The sequence below is a fragment of the Asparagus officinalis genome, unplaced genomic scaffold, assembly GCF_001876935.1.
Source record: "Asparagus officinalis unplaced genomic scaffold, Aspof.V1 AsparagusV1_Un435, whole genome shotgun sequence".
Lineage (NCBI taxonomy): Eukaryota > Viridiplantae > Streptophyta > Magnoliopsida > Asparagales > Asparagaceae > Asparagus > Asparagus officinalis.
Genome location: NW_017972700.1, coordinates 24880 through 42313, shown reverse-complemented (window position 1 = coordinate 42313; position 17434 = coordinate 24880). Strand labels below are relative to the sequence as shown.

Sequence of the window (17434 nt, the reverse complement as noted above, 5' to 3'; positions counted from 1 at the left end):
AGAGAGGATTTTTTTATGAAAAACATAGGGGTGTGTGTGTGTGTGTGTGTGTGTGTGTGTATGTGTGTGTGTGTGTGTATCTATATATATATATATATATATATATATATATATATATATATATATATAATCGCCCCCCACGATTCCTCTCTCGCCTGAATCATCACCGCCTTCTTTCAATCGCCCCCAACGATCACTCTCGCACCGTCTTCCGCTCGCTTGAGGTCGCCTCCCGCTAGCCAAAGATCCACCGTCCGTCCACTCGCTTGAGATCCGCCGTCCTCCGCCTCCTATCCTTGCCACCAGATTCCGATTCGGAACCAAATCAGAGGACGAACCCAATCAGAAGTCGGCATCAGCAAAAGTTGAGTGATCAACCATCTAACTATGCTTTGATTAATAATTCTTGAAACTAAACTAAAGTCCTTGATATAATCATAAAGCTTAGAACATTTTGAAAGCATAGTTGATGCTCAGTGAGCATGCGTTATGATATCATTAAGCATTATTATTTTTTAGATGCATGACTATTTCATTGGTAAGAAGCTTGGAAGGCTAAATGAACGAAAAACTATTTTGAAGGGAAAATTGGTAGTTTTAGGTGATAGCACTGCATATCTACCAGTGTGATTTGTTTCATAACTATGCAACAGCGTAATGATTTGCGCATGCTTTATTTTGACTAAGTCTTTAGAAGCTCTTGCTTTACTAATCAATGTCCTCACCTTCATTTTGACTGTTGAACGGGTATTCCTTCATTCATTAAGACTCTCAGAAAGCCTTTTTGAATACCATTGACTTCCATTTCTCATCATCATCAATGGTTGAGGTCAATTTCGCCAGGCTCTTGGATCTATTGATTTATTCACAAATATATTATTTCAAGAAATTTCCAGTTTATTTCTGCCATAATAAATGCTTAATTTGTTTGGTTTTATTTTATTTTTAGTAAACCAAGTCCTACAAAGCCATTATAAAAGAAAAGTACCATCTTTTCAGGGGTTAAAATTGCAATATAAGACAGCTAAGTATGCATCTCTAGTAAGTCGATAGCTGCTAGAGATAAAACTATAGTAGAGGGAATCAAGGAGGGGATTTGCATCTGTATTAGCTAGCCAGTGCATTAAAGAAAAATGTACACGAGGCTGCTATTGTTATATACATGTTGAATCCATCACCTTCTGAGATAAAAAGTTTGGAACTTTTACCAGCTCTGGTGGAGGTTGCTTGCAACTCAAATGGTCAAAAAAAGGAATCAATCTCACTTCCTTTGACACCTACTACAGCATCAATAGCTATGATTGAAATTCTAGTAACTTCATTTGATTATGTCACGAATAACATGCACTTGGCAGCTATTAGTTCTCCTAAGATCCTCTCCAAATTTGTAAATGTTGCAATGAACAAAAACTTGGAAGAAGGGACAACCTTGACAGCTATTTTTGTGAGGTGTATGCGTCTCAATGGGAACTGCAAGAAGTTTTTATCGACTTACTAGAGATGCATACTTAGCTATTTTAGTAAACCATATTTTTCGTTATCGATGAAGATAGTCGATAGTTGCTTCGGGGTTGGAAGGGGAGGATAATCTATGCATTATCAGCATGGAAGCCTGATAGAGTTTGACGGAATGAAATTCCACCTGAAATACATTCTAGTATATGGTTTATTAAGAATTTGAGGCTTGCTTCGGTTTCTTGGGAGTAGTTCATTAACTGATAACAATGTATTACTCAATTTTGTTGATAGTTTCTTTCGTGCTGATCCTGTTGAAATGATTGAACTTTTTGATCTGAATGCAGGTGAGTTGGCCTCATTTCAAGGGGGAAGATAGACTATGACTTTATTTGGCTGCTGATTTGTATGACTGCTGACGTTCTTGGGTACCTGAAGATGATATGTGGACTGTGGATGATGACTGAAGAATTATAAAAGACTTTTAATGTTTGTCATTTATAAGTCATGTAATGTTTGTCATTTATAAGTCATCATCCTATGTGGGTTGTGACTAAGAATTGTAGTATGGCGTAATTAGCACTTTGTATGAAACTTTGTATTTAAATGTCACCTTAGCTTTTGTTTAAGTGTATATGATCTGCTTGTGAAAATGTGTGTGGGGACTGCTCATTGTCAACATACAAGCACATGAAATTGCAAGAGCACATGTCATATAAATATCTATTTCCTATAAGATTATTATTTCCTGCAGCAGAAGGCGCTCTATAGTAACAACATTCCTGTTGTGGATGGAGAAGGTCATTGTCATACCAAAATATATTTCAACTTGGAATCAAAAGACTAATTTTGGTACAGCGAATGGGCAATCAATATATGGAGATAAATGAAGGTCTTCCACAACAAAATGCTAGAAAATAAAATGACAAACATAAAAATCTTTTAAGTCCATAAAGTAACTTCACATATCCAAAGAGCTTCGAAAGAACATTGACAAACAAAAGAAAGATTAGAATGGGTTATTAGTAGTCATATTCTTTAACATCTTCATCATCTTCTTCTTGGTCTTCCAGATCTTCCTCTTCTTCCTCATTGATGCTTCCTACTTGACTTGTTGCTTGGGCCTGCATAAATCCTTAATTTTCATCAAAAAATTACAAATATCATACTTTGCATAGGAACATTGTCCCACATTTGAGAATAAAAAGTAATTTTACCTTGCAAGTTCGACTATTGTGACCTTTCCCATGGCATTTCCCACAAGTTCTTTGCTTCTTAGTTTTCAACTCTGAAGGAGGCTTGAAACGTTGCATCTTTCTTTTTCCTTTGCAATTTGAAATAGGAGGAGCTCTCACCATACAATTATTATCAATAATACTTTCTTGTGCTTGAGAACGTGCAGAACCTTGGATTTGCGTCATGTCGTCATGCCCTGATTTATTCTCTTGTAAGTGCATTTTTGCCGCTACTAATTCTCCCACAACTTGATCTATTTTTTTTATTTGCCAAATTATACAACTCAATACATGTGGAACCTTCTGCAACCAATTTCATTATTTTTCGAGACAAACTATTAAACATTAGAGTCTTTGTGGAGGAATTTGACGATTCAATGCTAAGACATTGGTGCATATCAAAACTTTCTTCCTTAGCTGACTTTGTCCATCTCTTTAAAATATATTCAGAGGGTATTTCCAAGATATCAAGATGCAAAAGCACCTTAAGCACATGCGAGCACACCATTCCACTAAATTCAAACATTTTACAATTGCAAGATACTGTCGTAGGGGCTTGGAAAGTAACCATATAAGTTCTTCTAGCACTTGGTTTTTCTGAGTTTGGGACTTGCACTAGTTTGTACAATGCTTTAGGCGCCATTTCATTTAGAGAAAATAAAAGTATCTCTTTTAGTTGATCCTTAAAGACCCTAAACATTGCTCTAGTATAAATCTTTTGTGCATGCCTCTCTATTGGGCTTGGAGACCACGAACTTGGCTTGTATTGTAGAGAGCGAAAATCCTCTTCCTCTTCTATGTCATATCGATCTTCTAAAGCCTTTTCATATTGCATGACAAACTCATAAATTGTTGTATGGTTATTGACTCTACCTTTGAGAAGTGCATTGAAACTTTCGCTTCTTTGCGTTGTAGACATGAAAGCACAAAATATATTTTTAAAGTATGATGGCACCCACTTATCTCAAATTTGATACAAATGTTTTAGATGTGTGTTATCTTCAACTCCATGCTTCTCTATCATAGAAGTCCAACTTGACTCAAAATCATCAACTGTTAAGCTAAAATTGATGCAACTAAGAAAGTCCTCTTGAAACTTCTCTTTTGTACCAAATAAAATGCCTAGATGTTCGCGTGCTTTCCGAAGAATGTGCCACTTACAAAACCGATGAGCCATATTAGGAAGGACTTCACTTATTGCTTTTCTCATTGAAGGATCTTGATCTGTCAGAATACAAGTAGGATGCTTACCAAACATTGCAGTAAGCCATGTTCGAAAGACCCACATGAAGGATTCCGCGGTCTCGTCTCTAATCAAAGAATAACCAAATAATATAGTTTGAGAATGGTGATTTACCCCCGATGAATGGTGCAAATGGCATACTGTACTTGTTTGTACAATATGTGGTATCAAAAGTGACTACATCTCCAAAATGCTGGTAGGCCATCCTTGATCTACCGTCAACCCAAAACATATTTTTTGCACAATTATTACTATCAATCTGGACTGCATAAAAGAACATAGGATTCTCAGCTTGTAGTTGTTGAAAGTGACTTAGAGTTGTTGAGATATCACTATCAAAAAGAGACATTCTTTGGCGCGTTGCAAAGTTGCTTAGGTCCCTCCTCGTGAATGATAAATTACGAACCCCTCCACGTTGAGATGCAATGAAGTCCCTAATATACTTTGTTGAAATATTTTGCTCACGCATGGTTTGTATAAGGTCGACTTCTTCATCTCCAATCTTTCGCCGACACCGATAGAAACGGGATTTTGAGGGGCTCGGTACTAATTCATGGTTGTGCTTCTTCTCACATGATGATATAATCCAATTTTCTCCATCATCTAATTTCACACGCATACTTGCTTTGCAACCAGTTCGAATGCTAGATATCTCCTTCAAAGGACTTTTTTCGAATGTGTTATCCCTAAGTAATGGCTCCTTCCTTTTGCTTTTAGAAAAACCCTCATGAGAGCAAGTAAATACTTGCATGGTGATGACATTCTTTCTCTTAGACAAATAATTAGATCCTTTTCTAATCCCAAACCCAATGAATTTTGCATAAGCACTATAATAATTCATTGCTTCCTCCAAACTTTTGAACATCATACCGATCTTCGGTTCATCAATACATGGCATGTGACTCAAGTTTTCTTCTAAATGTTCTTCTTCATGTGGCTGAATCTCTTGCATCGTCTTTTCTATTTCTTCATTTGCACGAAAAAGATCACTGTCTACATATTCCCCTAATCTTGCCATGAGACAACCTGTAACCATAATGAAAGATTATTAGATTACTTCATAGATGGAGAAAAATTTAATATAGGGTAAATTGAGCTCACAGTTGATAAAATAAAAATAACAAGTGGAAGGGGAAATCTATATTTAATAGTTACTAACAAACTAAGAACACTGGTTAATAAGATACATTGTCATGACTAGATGTAATATCTTGGTTCACAAGACTTTTGTATGTGTCATGACTTTTGTATGTATTAGATTGGAAACTTACTAGAGATGCATACTTAGCTGTCTTATATTGCAATTTTAACCACTGAAAAGATGGTACTTTTCTTTTATAATGGCTTTGTAGGACTTGGTTTACTAAAAATAAAATAAAACCAAACAAATTAAGCATGTATTGTGGCAGAAATAAGCTGGAAATTTCTTGAAATAATATATTTGTGAATAAATCAATAGATCCAAGAGCCTGGCGAAATTGACCTCAACCCTTGATGATGATGAGAAATGGAAGTCAATGGTATTAAAAAAAGGCTTTCTGAGAGTCTTAATGAATGAAGGAATACCCGTTCAACAGTCAAAATGAAGGTGAGAACATTGATTAGTAAAGCAAGAGATTCTAAAGACTTAGTCAAAATAAAGCATGCGCAAATCATCACGTTGTTGCATAGTTATGAAACAAATCACACTGGTAGATATGCAGTGCTATCACCTAAAACTACCAATTTTCCCTTCAAAATAGTTTTTCGTTCATTTAGCCTTCCAAGCTTCTTACCAATGAAACATTTATGCATCTAAAATAATAATAATGCTTAATGATATCATAACGCATGCTCACTGAGTATCAACTATGCTTCCAAAATGTTCTAAGCTTTATGATTATATCAAGGACTTTAGTTTAGTTTCAAGAATTATTAATCAAAGCATAGTTAGATGGCTGATCACTCAACTTTTGCTGATGCCGACTTCTGATTGGGTTCGTCCTCTGATTTGGTTCCGAATCGGAATCTGGTGGCAAGGATAGGAGGCGGAGGACGACGGATCTCAAGCGAGTGGACGGACGGTGGATCTTTGGCCAGCGGGAGGCGACATCAAGCGAGCGGACGATGGATGTAGATAGTCTTGCCTTATCATGTGTGCAAGCCTCTGAAACTGATGTGAAATAACTTCTCGTCGCCAAACGTCGTAGATCTCGCCTTTTCCTTGCGTCTCGCCTCACAAAATGCTCCCAAAATCTCACCTTTAGGGCTAGTGTTTAAGAGAGAGGAAGAGGAGATGCTAGGGTTTAAAACTCTGATGAAAAGATAATAATTTTTATGATAACACATGTATATATATATATATATATGCAAATCTGAAATAAACCCGTTTGACCCGAACCAGGAATCCTAGTCTGACTGAGAAATTAACCTTCAGTATTTTGACTGTAACTTTCTTATCCAACCTAGGAATGATGTGATATAAGATTTATTGGAAATATGTTAAAGAGACCTACAACTTTAATCTTTTGAGTGATTTTAGATTCAAACTACATCGATGTGTAAAATATATAAACTATTAACTGGTCATTTTTCCAGATTTCTCTTCGTGCATGTATTGTGCATTTGCACTCATATATTCACAAATATACATTGAATTGATCTCAAATCAATTCTTATCATACTCAAACATTAAAATATATAATTTTTCATCATATAACATATTTACTTTTTTATTATCATATTTTTAAATTCACGGGGTTAGTCAGGTCCCGCAATGAGACCACAGATGGACTATACTCTGAATGCTTTAGTTGGGTCCTGTAATAAGATCGCAGATGGACTAACTTCTTTATTGGTCCACATGGAGATGCGCAGAGGTTGATATACCTGTCTATTGGTCCGTATAGAGATGCGCAGAGGTTGATATACATATCTATCGGTCCACATGGAGATGCGTAGAGGTTGAAATACCTATCTATCAGTCCGCACGAAGATGCACAGAGGTTGATTTACCTAACTATCAATCTGCATGGTTATGCGATGAGTTATTATACTTAGCTACCAGTCCGTATGAGAGTATGATGAATTGACATACCTAGTTATTGGTCCGCACAGGAGGGCAATGAACTGACATATCTATTTACCAGTTTGCACGAGGGTGCGATGAGTTGAAGTATTTCAGAGAAGGACTATTCAATAAATAACCTAAGTGTAGGTGAATATTGACATCATCGATATGATCCGTTGCGAAAGTATTTCACAACTTAGATACACGAGTGTGTCGATATCTGTTTTACCCACTAAGGGTAGTATGAGGAGTTGATATGACATTTTTGGAATGCATGATGTGGTATTTCATATATTATATTTCTTGTATTCATTTATTCTTAGTTTTGGAGTTAATATTTAGCGATTCATAATTTGAGATATATGATATACACATGAGGATTTCCTTGTTTGGATTATTTCGCTCGACGTACCAGTCTCGTGTCGTGAGTTTCTAATTATTGATTTCCTTTAGATTGTTTATCTCTAGTTCAGTGTTAATGTTTAGGTATCTATAATTTGAGACATATGGTATATACATGAGGGTTTCCTTATTTAGATTATTTCGCTTGACGTACTACGTCTCGTTTTGTAGGTGTCTAAATATTGATTCTATTAGATACTGAGAAAATAATCTAGGTAGACTATGCACTTATAGGTAGAGTCTTCATCATACTTAGTAGCCCTTTCCTTGGGACAGATGGAGATGATCTTGATATAGCGCTCTGACGCTCTTGTTGTTGTTTTTTTTAAACTTCTTTTCAAGTAGCAGAGCAGAGTTTCGAAGAGCCGCAGGTTGACGGACTTTCAGTATAGTCGCTGTCATTTCATTTATTAGTTACTTTTTCTCCACCGATGTTTAGTCTTGTATTTAGTAGATTATTAGATTTGCATTTCATTTTGAGAGTTGAGAGCATATGTATTTTCATTTGACTCGGTGTATTGAGACATTTATCTTTTTGTATCAGATTGTTGAACAACTTTACTCAGTTGAGACTTGATCATTTATGAGACTTATCATTTACTTCCATGTCTGATTTCTTATGTTCATCTCTTTTATATCTGCTTGTACCTGTACTATTTTATTTGATTCCACTAGAGAGATATTTCTGTGATGGTGAAACATGTCGTTGCACAATATGGGTGCATGACAGATTTGACATCCTTAGATTCACCTTGGACTGCAGCCTTATGTGAACCCAGGGGCGTCACAGTTGTTTATAAACATAAAAATGAATATGTTATAAAAATAATTTTTCAAATTGTATTTTCCATTTATAAAAACTTATCATTTTGCAAATAGTCCAAAAACACGAAGTCTCAATAACACATGATTTTGACAAAATGTTTTCAAACAAGTTTCAAACTTCTTTTAAATGGATTAATAGACTTTATAAAAGATGTAAAATGATATAATTGAGTCTTTAATCCTTAAAATACACATTTTACAAACTTACAAAAATATGAAAATGATAAACATGATTTCATTGATATGAAATTGTTAAAGCTTGATTTTAATGAAATCATATCAAGCACCTATAAATATGAAACAAATAAGTGTATATATAACGTTATTCATTTGTTTCATATTTATGTGGCTAAACTTGAAAGTAATAAAACGAAAACTGTGTGTATGTAATATTTAAGCTTAGAGTGTTAAACACACAAAGTATAAACCTAAAACACTATACCAAAGCTAATGATCTCTCATTAAAGCTCGATTTTGGTTGCGGATGAAGCTTGATCTTGAATCTTTAAATTGAATGGCGACAGATTCATTCCGATGTTTCGCCAACATCCATTAAATGTTATCGTTAAGGCGCAATCCAACTAACCTCCTAACATAGGATCTTTGTGTAGGATACCTAACAATCAAATGCAAATACTCAACAAACATTGTTAGGAATTGTTTGTAAATCATCAAAACAAGATTAGGGAGTAGGGTCATAAGCATGAGACCTAACATCATTTACATCTCCACTGCAACAAAAGTTATAAATTATGATACACTCTTTGTCTTTATGCGACACATTTTTGTGTTGCACAAATAGAGCACGACGTATATTAAAAGTGTAGTTAGAGCATGCGTGGAGAGTGTCTTTTTACACATGTGAGAATGTGTCAAAAAACTCACGACACATACATATGTCGAGAGTGGTGACACATATATGTGCCATGAAACTCTTAACACATACATGTTTTAAGAGTGGTGACACATAATTATGTCTAAACCATAAAATTATAAAAAGTATCACCATTCAACACTATTATTTCCCAGAAGGTCACCCATCCTATAATTACTCTCACCAAAGCACACTTAACTATGTAGTTTTTTAAGCTTATACACTATCATGAATGTTTAATCATTGTCTTAATTATAATCTAAGTTTTATTATTTAAGCACATTAATAGATTGTCTCACAACCCATATTGTACTATTAGCATTTTTCAATTATATTCAATTGTAAATCCAATGACACAAATATGTGTCGTGATTTGCTATATATTTTATTTGTGTCACTATTATTTAATATTTTTAAATAAAATGACACTTTTATATGTGTCATAAAGTAAATGTAGATGCATACAACTTTTGTTGTAGTGCTCTTACTCCACTTTAAAGAACTCCCAAACAATGTTAGCTCTTACCTTACCTTATTATTTGTGTCACTATTATTTAATATTTTTAAATAAAATGACACTTTTATATGTGTCATAAAGTAAATGTAGATGCATACAACTTTTGTTGTAGTGCTCTTACTCCACTTTAAAGAACTCCCAAACAATGTTAGCTCTTACCTTACCTTAACTCAGTTGAGACTTGATCATTTATGAGACTTATCATTTACTTCCATGTCTGATTTCTTATGTTCATCTCTTTTATATCTGCTTGTACCTGTACTATTTTATTTGATTCCACTAGAGAGATATTTCTGTGATGGTGAAACATGTCGTTGCACAATATGGGTGCATGACAGATTTGACATCCTTAGATTCACCTTGGACTGCAGCCTTATGTGAACCCAGGGGCGTCACAGTTGTTTATAAACATAAAAATGAATATGTTATAAAAATAATTTTTCAAATTGTATTTTCCATTTATAAAAACTTATCATTTTGCAAATAGTCCAAAAACACGAAGTCTCAATAACACATGATTTTGACAAAATGTTTTCAAACAAGTTTCAAACTTCTTTTAAATGGATTAATAGACTTTATAAAAGATGTAAAATGATATAATTGAGTCTTTAATCCTTAAAATACACATTTTACAAACTTACAAAAATATGAAAATGATAAACATGATTTCATTGATATGAAATTGTTAAAGCTTGATTTTAATGAAATCATATCAAGCACCTATAAATATGAAACAAATAAGTGTATATATAACGTTATTCATTTGTTTCATATTTATGTGGCTAAACTTGAAAGTAATAAAACGAAAACTGTGTGTATGTAATATTTAAGCTTAGAGTGTTAAACACACAAAGTATAAACCTAAAACACTATACCAAAGCTAATGATCTCTCATTAAAGCTCGATTTTGGTTGCGGATGAAGCTTGATCTTGAATCTTTAAATTGAATGGCGACAGATTCATTCCGATGTTTCGCCAACATCCATTAAATGTTATCGTTAAGGCGCAATCCAACTAACCTCCTAACATAGGATCTTTGTGTAGGATACCTAACAATCAAATGCAAATACTCAACAAACATTGTTAGGAATTGTTTGTAAATCATCAAAACAAGATTAGGGAGTAGGGTCATAAGCATGAGACCTAACATCATTTACATCTCCACTGCAACAAAAGTTATAAATTATGATACACTCTTTGTCTTTATGCGACACATTTTTGTGTTGCACAAATAGAGCACGACGTATATTAAAAGTGTAGTTAGAGCATGCGTGGAGAGTGTCTTTTTACACATGTGAGAATGTGTCAAAAAACTCACGACACATACATATGTCGAGAGTGGTGACACATATATGTGCCATGAAACTCTTAACACATACATGTTTTAAGAGTGGTGACACATAATTATGTCTAAACCATAAAATTATAAAAAGTATCACCATTCAACACTATTATTTCCCAGAAGGTCACCCATCCTATAATTACTCTCACCAAAGCACACTTAACTATGTAGTTTTTTAAGCTTATACACTATCATGAATGTTTAATCATTGTCTTAATTATAATCTAAGTTTTATTATTTAAGCACATTAATAGATTGTCTCACAACCCATATTGTACTATTAGCATTTTTCAATTATATTCAATTGTAAATCCAATGACACAAATATGTGTCGTGATTTGCTATATATTTTATTTGTGTCACTATTATTTAATATTTTTAAATAAAATGACACTTTTATATGTGTCATAAAGTAAATGTAGATGCATACAACTTTTGTTGTAGTGCTCTTACTCCACTTTAAAGAACTCCCAAACAATGTTAGCTCTTACCTTACCAAAAACAGAGAGAGAAGGAAGAAGGAGATAGGGCACATGAGATTCATATGACCTTATTTCATAATGGTCGTTGCATGTGTACTTTAGGCTAAAAATAGAAAAGGTGTGACATTGCAAGCATGTTAGCAAGTAAAGATCGTTATAGAAATCTCCCTAGCATTTTCAATCTTCCCTTTTAATTTTGGAGTGTTCCGGAAATCTCCCTAGATTTTCAATCTTTTCAACTGATGTCCCTGATGGTGTCAGATGAGAAAGACTAATATACACTCATTCAAATGATCAGTCTAATTATTAAATTAAATTAATATAATTAATGACTAAAACAATAAAATCCCTAACCTAACCTTAAAGGGTTTTTGCGTATCTTTATAAATATTTAAAAGTACAAGAGAAGTTCTTCGGTTAAAGGCATTTTGGTCATTTGGATGCATGTAATTTTTATGCGCATTGTCACATCTAATAGGGGTGGGAGGATGACATTAATCCCCAAGTTTTTTTATATTGATCCCTGTAATTTGACATATTTCAAATTTAGTCCCTAAAATATGTATATTTTAAATTTGTGACTCAAATTTCATAGGTTAGATGTAATGAGTCCTTCGTGTTAAATATTTGTTATCTTTAACTTCTGATAGGCTTAAGGTGGTTAAAATTTCACCTAATAAACCTTTTTTTAAGGATTGGGAGTTTAAATTATCCACAAGTTGAGCTATGATAAAACAAGCACACTGATATAATCATACTCCCCTGCACATTCTTTATATATTAATTAATCTAATTTACATATTTACATTGATTAATGGATGGACTAGTTAAAAAATCACAGTATTAGTTTCAAAACTAATATGATTTTGCCCTCTTATACTTAATATGTATATTTTGATAAACTCATCCATAAAATTATTTCACATAACTGGAAATTTGGGAGTCTTTATATAAATTTATTGGAACAACGAAGAATCACTCCATTAGGGAGTAGATTTTATATCATGAAATAAGAGGAGATATTGATATGAAACAGTACTGTAATTTCTTAATGTAACATCCATGAAAATTTCATCAAGATATTGGGTAGTTGTCAGAGAAAAGAAAAGAAAAATAAATTATGCATACAAGCTAGTAAATAACAAATATCACAACTGAATACTACTTAAGAAAAACAATAAAGACATCAATGGAATATACTTGTTGAATGAGACCCTAACAAAAGAGATTCTTAACAAAGAAGAGAAATTGCTATGAAAAATTGTGTAATTTCTTGGCCTATATATAGGCATGAGATGATGTATTCCCTTCCCGAGAGCTTTCTGTAGTTTGAAAAAAAAAGCTATCAAACAAATATGTTGTTGATAGTTGCTCAGGAATTTCAGAAAACTATCAATTAAAAGAACAATATCAGTTTATGCCGGATTAGGATCACGTAGGTAATTTTTTCTATGAACCTTTTTTTTTCCCAAACTCAATTTTTAAAGGGAGTATGATATAATATGATATGATATGATTAAATTTCCTATCTAATGACTCAAAATTATATTATTCTATTTTTTATCATAGGACAGGGCAGGAAAAAGAAAAGAAAGAGAAGGATGTATCTCTCTATATATTTGACAATGTTAATAAACAGCCCACTATATATAGAGATTAGTCGTAATATGCAAATAGAAGAAATTAAAAGAGATTCATATAGAAAAAAACCCGAAAACCTGGATCCACCCAAGGTTCCTCCTCTTTCCCCTTCTCCTCCCCATGGCGGGTTCGAAATTATTAAGGAAGGTTGGTCTCAAATTCGAAACCCTAGGGGCTTAATATTTGATATTCCACATTTCAAATCCTAAAACATTATAGAAGATGGGAGGAGATTCGAGCTCTGAAGAAGTTGGTTTGGATCTCCTTCAGCAGTTGGAACTCATCTTAGAACACGATAAGCTTATGTAAGCTCTCTTCCCTTTTCGCCCTGCAAATTGCCATCTTTACTATATTTTCTCTGTAAGTTGATGTTAATTGTATTTAAAGTTATCAAAAGATTCAATCTTGATTGAATTTGAGTACTTCATAGCATTTAAGTGTCATGTCTAATGATTAAAACCATAGAAATACAAGCACTTGGGTCCATACGATTTACAACTAGCTCCATAAAAGGCTTGACTTGATATCAGAGAACTTCCCAACTTGCCATTTTTCCAGTTTGATTTGACAAGGGCTTGATTTGACCATAGTATTAGGAACGACCGTAACAAATCACTAGCCAAGTCAATTTTTTGATAAAAGTGCAGCAAATTTATATGAGAAACCAAACTTGAAAGTTGAAACACAATACATGTCAAAGGTCTCTGCCACTACGTGAAAACTCCGAAGATGGGGTGAGGGTTGAGAGTTGTAGTTTTATATTCTAACAATTCAACTAGCTACGAGGATCTAGATTGAGTTTGGTCTTGGGGAAATTTGTATACCTTTTTGGTCCTGGCTTTAATGGTGGCAATGGTTTGATATCGGTGGCATACTAATACACATCTAGAGAAGTGAAGCAAGTCAAGATACTACCTTGAAGTTAACACCATGGATAATGGAAAGACTAATGGAGTGAAATTATTATGAGGGGCTAAACTGATTTATGTTAGAAAAAACCAACATCAGGAGGCATTTTCATGGTAGGGATATTCATCGAAGAATTTATACAATTGCAATCCTTGATATTTGATGAATATTTATGAGTAGATACTTGTTACCTCTTCTCATTCATTCATCCTTTTGTCCTAGTCACCTGTGACAGTGCTCATGAGTACCTTTTTTAGTAATACAGTTTTTACCTGATTCTATTTGTAATCCTTTTTTTCCTTTGCCAACTGCAAAGTATTACTATGCACATATGGTGACTTCTAGGAAGTCTTCATTTAGGTGATACACCGGAAGTTTTGATATTAGGATCTTCAGATAGTATTCTATTAGATATTTGAATTGGTTGGAAGATTTGATAGCATTCTCGTATTTTTTTATAAAGATCAAGCAGATATTAGAATGGATCTGTATAGAGGATCATTATCCTTTATTTAGATTTGGCTATCAGGGTCAGTTTCGTATATGCTGGTCCGTTTATCCCCCAACCCTTACACACTTCTATATTTGTAAGTGTTTTTTGAGACTTGACTGCAGTAATTGCTGATATTATTTACAGAACCAAAATCATTTAGGGTGCGTAAGCCATAGACTTTACTTCTTATGTTAATGTGTGTTTACTATTTGATTTCGAGTTCAGTTTATTTGAGCAGAATTATAGTTGTTCTTCTTCAACTTATTTATGTTTATATGGCTTTGTTTTCATTTTTATGCAGTGATGAAGTAGGCTTCGTACACCCCGACCAGTTTCCAGCTCTGAATGAAGGTCCAAGTAGTTCACTATCCCCCGTTTGCATTCTAGGTCAATCAGCAGCTGACATCCTCAATAAAGACACAGTAGAGTTGCATGTGGTACAATATGATGAGAAAGTTTTCTGGAATAAAGATCATAAATTGGCTATCTCAATTCTTGTTTTACCCCAGTTGTATAATGCTGCTCTGAATGCATATATGGATGCAAATAGAAGATATAAACAGTCAATCAGGTCACAAATAAACAAAGGTTCCTTTGATGATGCAAACTGTGGATGTGATTTTGATCAATTTCTTGAAAGTGAAGTCCTAAAGCATACCAGGGCACTTTTGATTCTCAGTTATGACTTCAAGAGTGCATGGAATTCCAGGTTTTTTTTCCTTTTCCTGATGACAGTAACATGTTTATTTTCTCTATTTGTCCTTACTTTCTTTGGTTGCTTATCTAAAGTGCTATAATATTAATGGTAACTTCTCATTAAGATGGTTGTGTCTATTTAGTTTAGATTACAAGAATTTGGACATTCTAGCACTGGTATATATTTTGAGATTCCTTAATATGACAGTTTTTATAAATTCTAATATCTAATTCAGGTGCAGATATTCTCTTTAGATATCCACCTACATTTGTACTTCCGAGGATCTTTAGACTCAAGGGCTTCATTAGAAATTTTGCATAGGAAGCCATGTGAATTATTGTTAGAAACATGCAATTGAGCCCTTTTGTGGCAAGCACTACTAATGTTTATAACAGGAATATTATGCTCAACTGTCAGACATTTATTCTATCTTCAGTTATGTTCATTGTTGAATAACAGTGGCATTCATCATTCGATAGGAAGCTTGTCCTATCAAGAAAGCAGGAGCTGTCATTATTTGTGGACGAATTTCAGTTATCTGCACTAATCCTTTCATATGCACCAAAAAGTGAAGGTGCTTGGAGTCATAGGTAATCTCCATGATATTTTACATCAATGAAGTTATATGAATTTATTGATACTAGTATTTTTTTGTTTATTATTTATTTTTTAGTTATTTTTCATTAAAGGAAAGGTTTCTCCTTTGTTATTTGTCAGGGATTTCTACTTCTATTTATATTTTTATGTAGGTCTGATCAATGCGTGGGACTTAATCAAGAAAAGTTTATAATTTCAGGCAGTGGACAGTAAAGATGATTGCAGAAAAAGTTCACGATCTGCAGGAGCTTGTAAAAAAAGAATCAGAGCTGGTGAAGAATATTGCTGAGGTTTATTTTCCATGCAGCATATGGCTACTTTAAGTATTGAAGGTTTTATTAAATTACAGCTTCATGAATTGTGTAAATGAGTTTCATCCAATTTCCATATTCTGTTTTTATACTGTACTGGATGATAATTGAGAGTGGTTGATAATTGAGAAAGAATGCAATATTAAGTAGTACATGTACTAAAGGAGATTGCCCTTTGGCCATGTACTACTATTTTGCTAAATGGGTGATATTTTGGTGTGTTAACAATATACTGGCAGAAATAGTACAGAGATATGAGAAATAGAAACTGTGTCTGATGTATGATAATAACTTTTCTTTTTTGCTTGTATAAGATAATAGTCCAGACTTTCTTTTTATATGCTTGATTCTCTCCATTTTTTTCTTTTGCAGAAATCAAAAATGAATTATCGTGCTTGGAATCATCGATGCTGGCTTGTTCTATACATGACGGAGTCACAGGTAACATCATAATATTGATGTTCTTGCAAACTTACTATTTTAGTACTATTATGTCACATAGATACTGTGGTTAACTATCCTTTAACTTTGAGAGAGTTATTATACCAAATTAATCAGAGTTCTCAAATTCATATTGATGTGTGACCACTAGCCAGTCAACCAACAGTTTAGTTATTGTTTAATCTTCTATTTGGCAATCAGAGGCACTATTACTTGTTCTATACTGCATGGCTGTACTTATATCTTTCTTAGTGAAGGAAAATCGAAAACCTGTATCTCCTTTTCCTAGTGTGGGATCCTTGTGACTCTCTTCTTATTTCTTGAATGTCAAAGTTGCTCCAGTTTAGTATGATGAGTGTGTATATACTAACACTACAGGTTCTTGATGAGTTGAACATGTCAAGAAAATGGGCCGAATTGCATGTTGCTGATAACTGCTGCTTCCACTACCGTCGAGTGAGCTATCCATCCATTTCTTGCTATTGTAAATTACGTAGGATGAGTATTATCAGTTCTATTCAGAGAATATATGTTGTGTGTATTAGATTTTTTTTCTATAGCATTGTTCAATATATAATTCAAGATTGGTAGGGTTACACAATCCTTTCATAGGGATGGGTTAGTAGGATAGTGGTGAGTTTATGTGGTGGGGGGGGGGGGGGCATGGGGTATATGTGTTTGTGTAGTGATATGTGGCGAAAAAAAGTCATCATATTTAAATCGTGGACAGCTGTGAAGCCTCCGGTCCATTTTTTCCTGGGGTTTATTGCACATGGACCCACTACGGTATCGCTGTTTTGACTTTCTACCCAGGGGTTTCATTGCTGCAGATAGATCCCCTGGGTTAAATATTTTTCACTCTTTATCCTGAGTGAAATTTTGGTTGGTAGTGCCCCTAGATGAAATTAGAGACTATCTAAA

At 33.9% G+C, this 17434-nt stretch overlaps 2 protein-coding genes across 4 annotated transcripts in view; one reads left to right on the top strand and one right to left on the bottom strand.

Annotated features, from left to right (window-relative positions):
- Window positions 1-3654: 3654 nt before the first annotated feature.
- Window positions 3655-4951, bottom strand: LOC109827795 (protein FAR1-RELATED SEQUENCE 5-like). Its single transcript, XM_020394816.1, has 2 exons — window positions 4048-4951; window positions 3655-3914 (listed from the first exon to the last, which is right to left on the bottom strand). Exons 1-2 carry the CDS (start codon window positions 4949-4951, stop codon window positions 3655-3657), a joined length of 1164 nt encoding a protein of 387 aa, XP_020250405.1.
- Window positions 4952-13123: 8172 nt separating this feature from the next.
- Window positions 13124-17434, top strand: part of LOC109827793 (protein prenyltransferase alpha subunit repeat-containing protein 1) — a 6672-nt gene continuing 2361 nt past the window's right edge. The window contains exons 1-6 of one of the 3 annotated variants that reach the window (XM_020394813.1): window positions 13124-13370; window positions 14769-15176; window positions 15644-15754; window positions 15961-16051; window positions 16445-16513; window positions 16892-16969. In XM_020394813.1, the coding sequence (XP_020250402.1) occupies window positions 13288-13370; window positions 14769-15176; window positions 15644-15754; window positions 15961-16051; window positions 16445-16513; window positions 16892-16969 (840 nt within the window). In that variant the 5' untranslated portion in view covers window positions 13124-13287. Of the gene's footprint in view, window positions 13371-14509; window positions 14562-14768; window positions 15177-15623; window positions 15755-15960; window positions 16052-16444; window positions 16514-16891; window positions 16970-17434 lie in introns of those variants that run through there. The other 2 variants (XM_020394814.1, XM_020394815.1) reach the window with 2 other exon arrangements.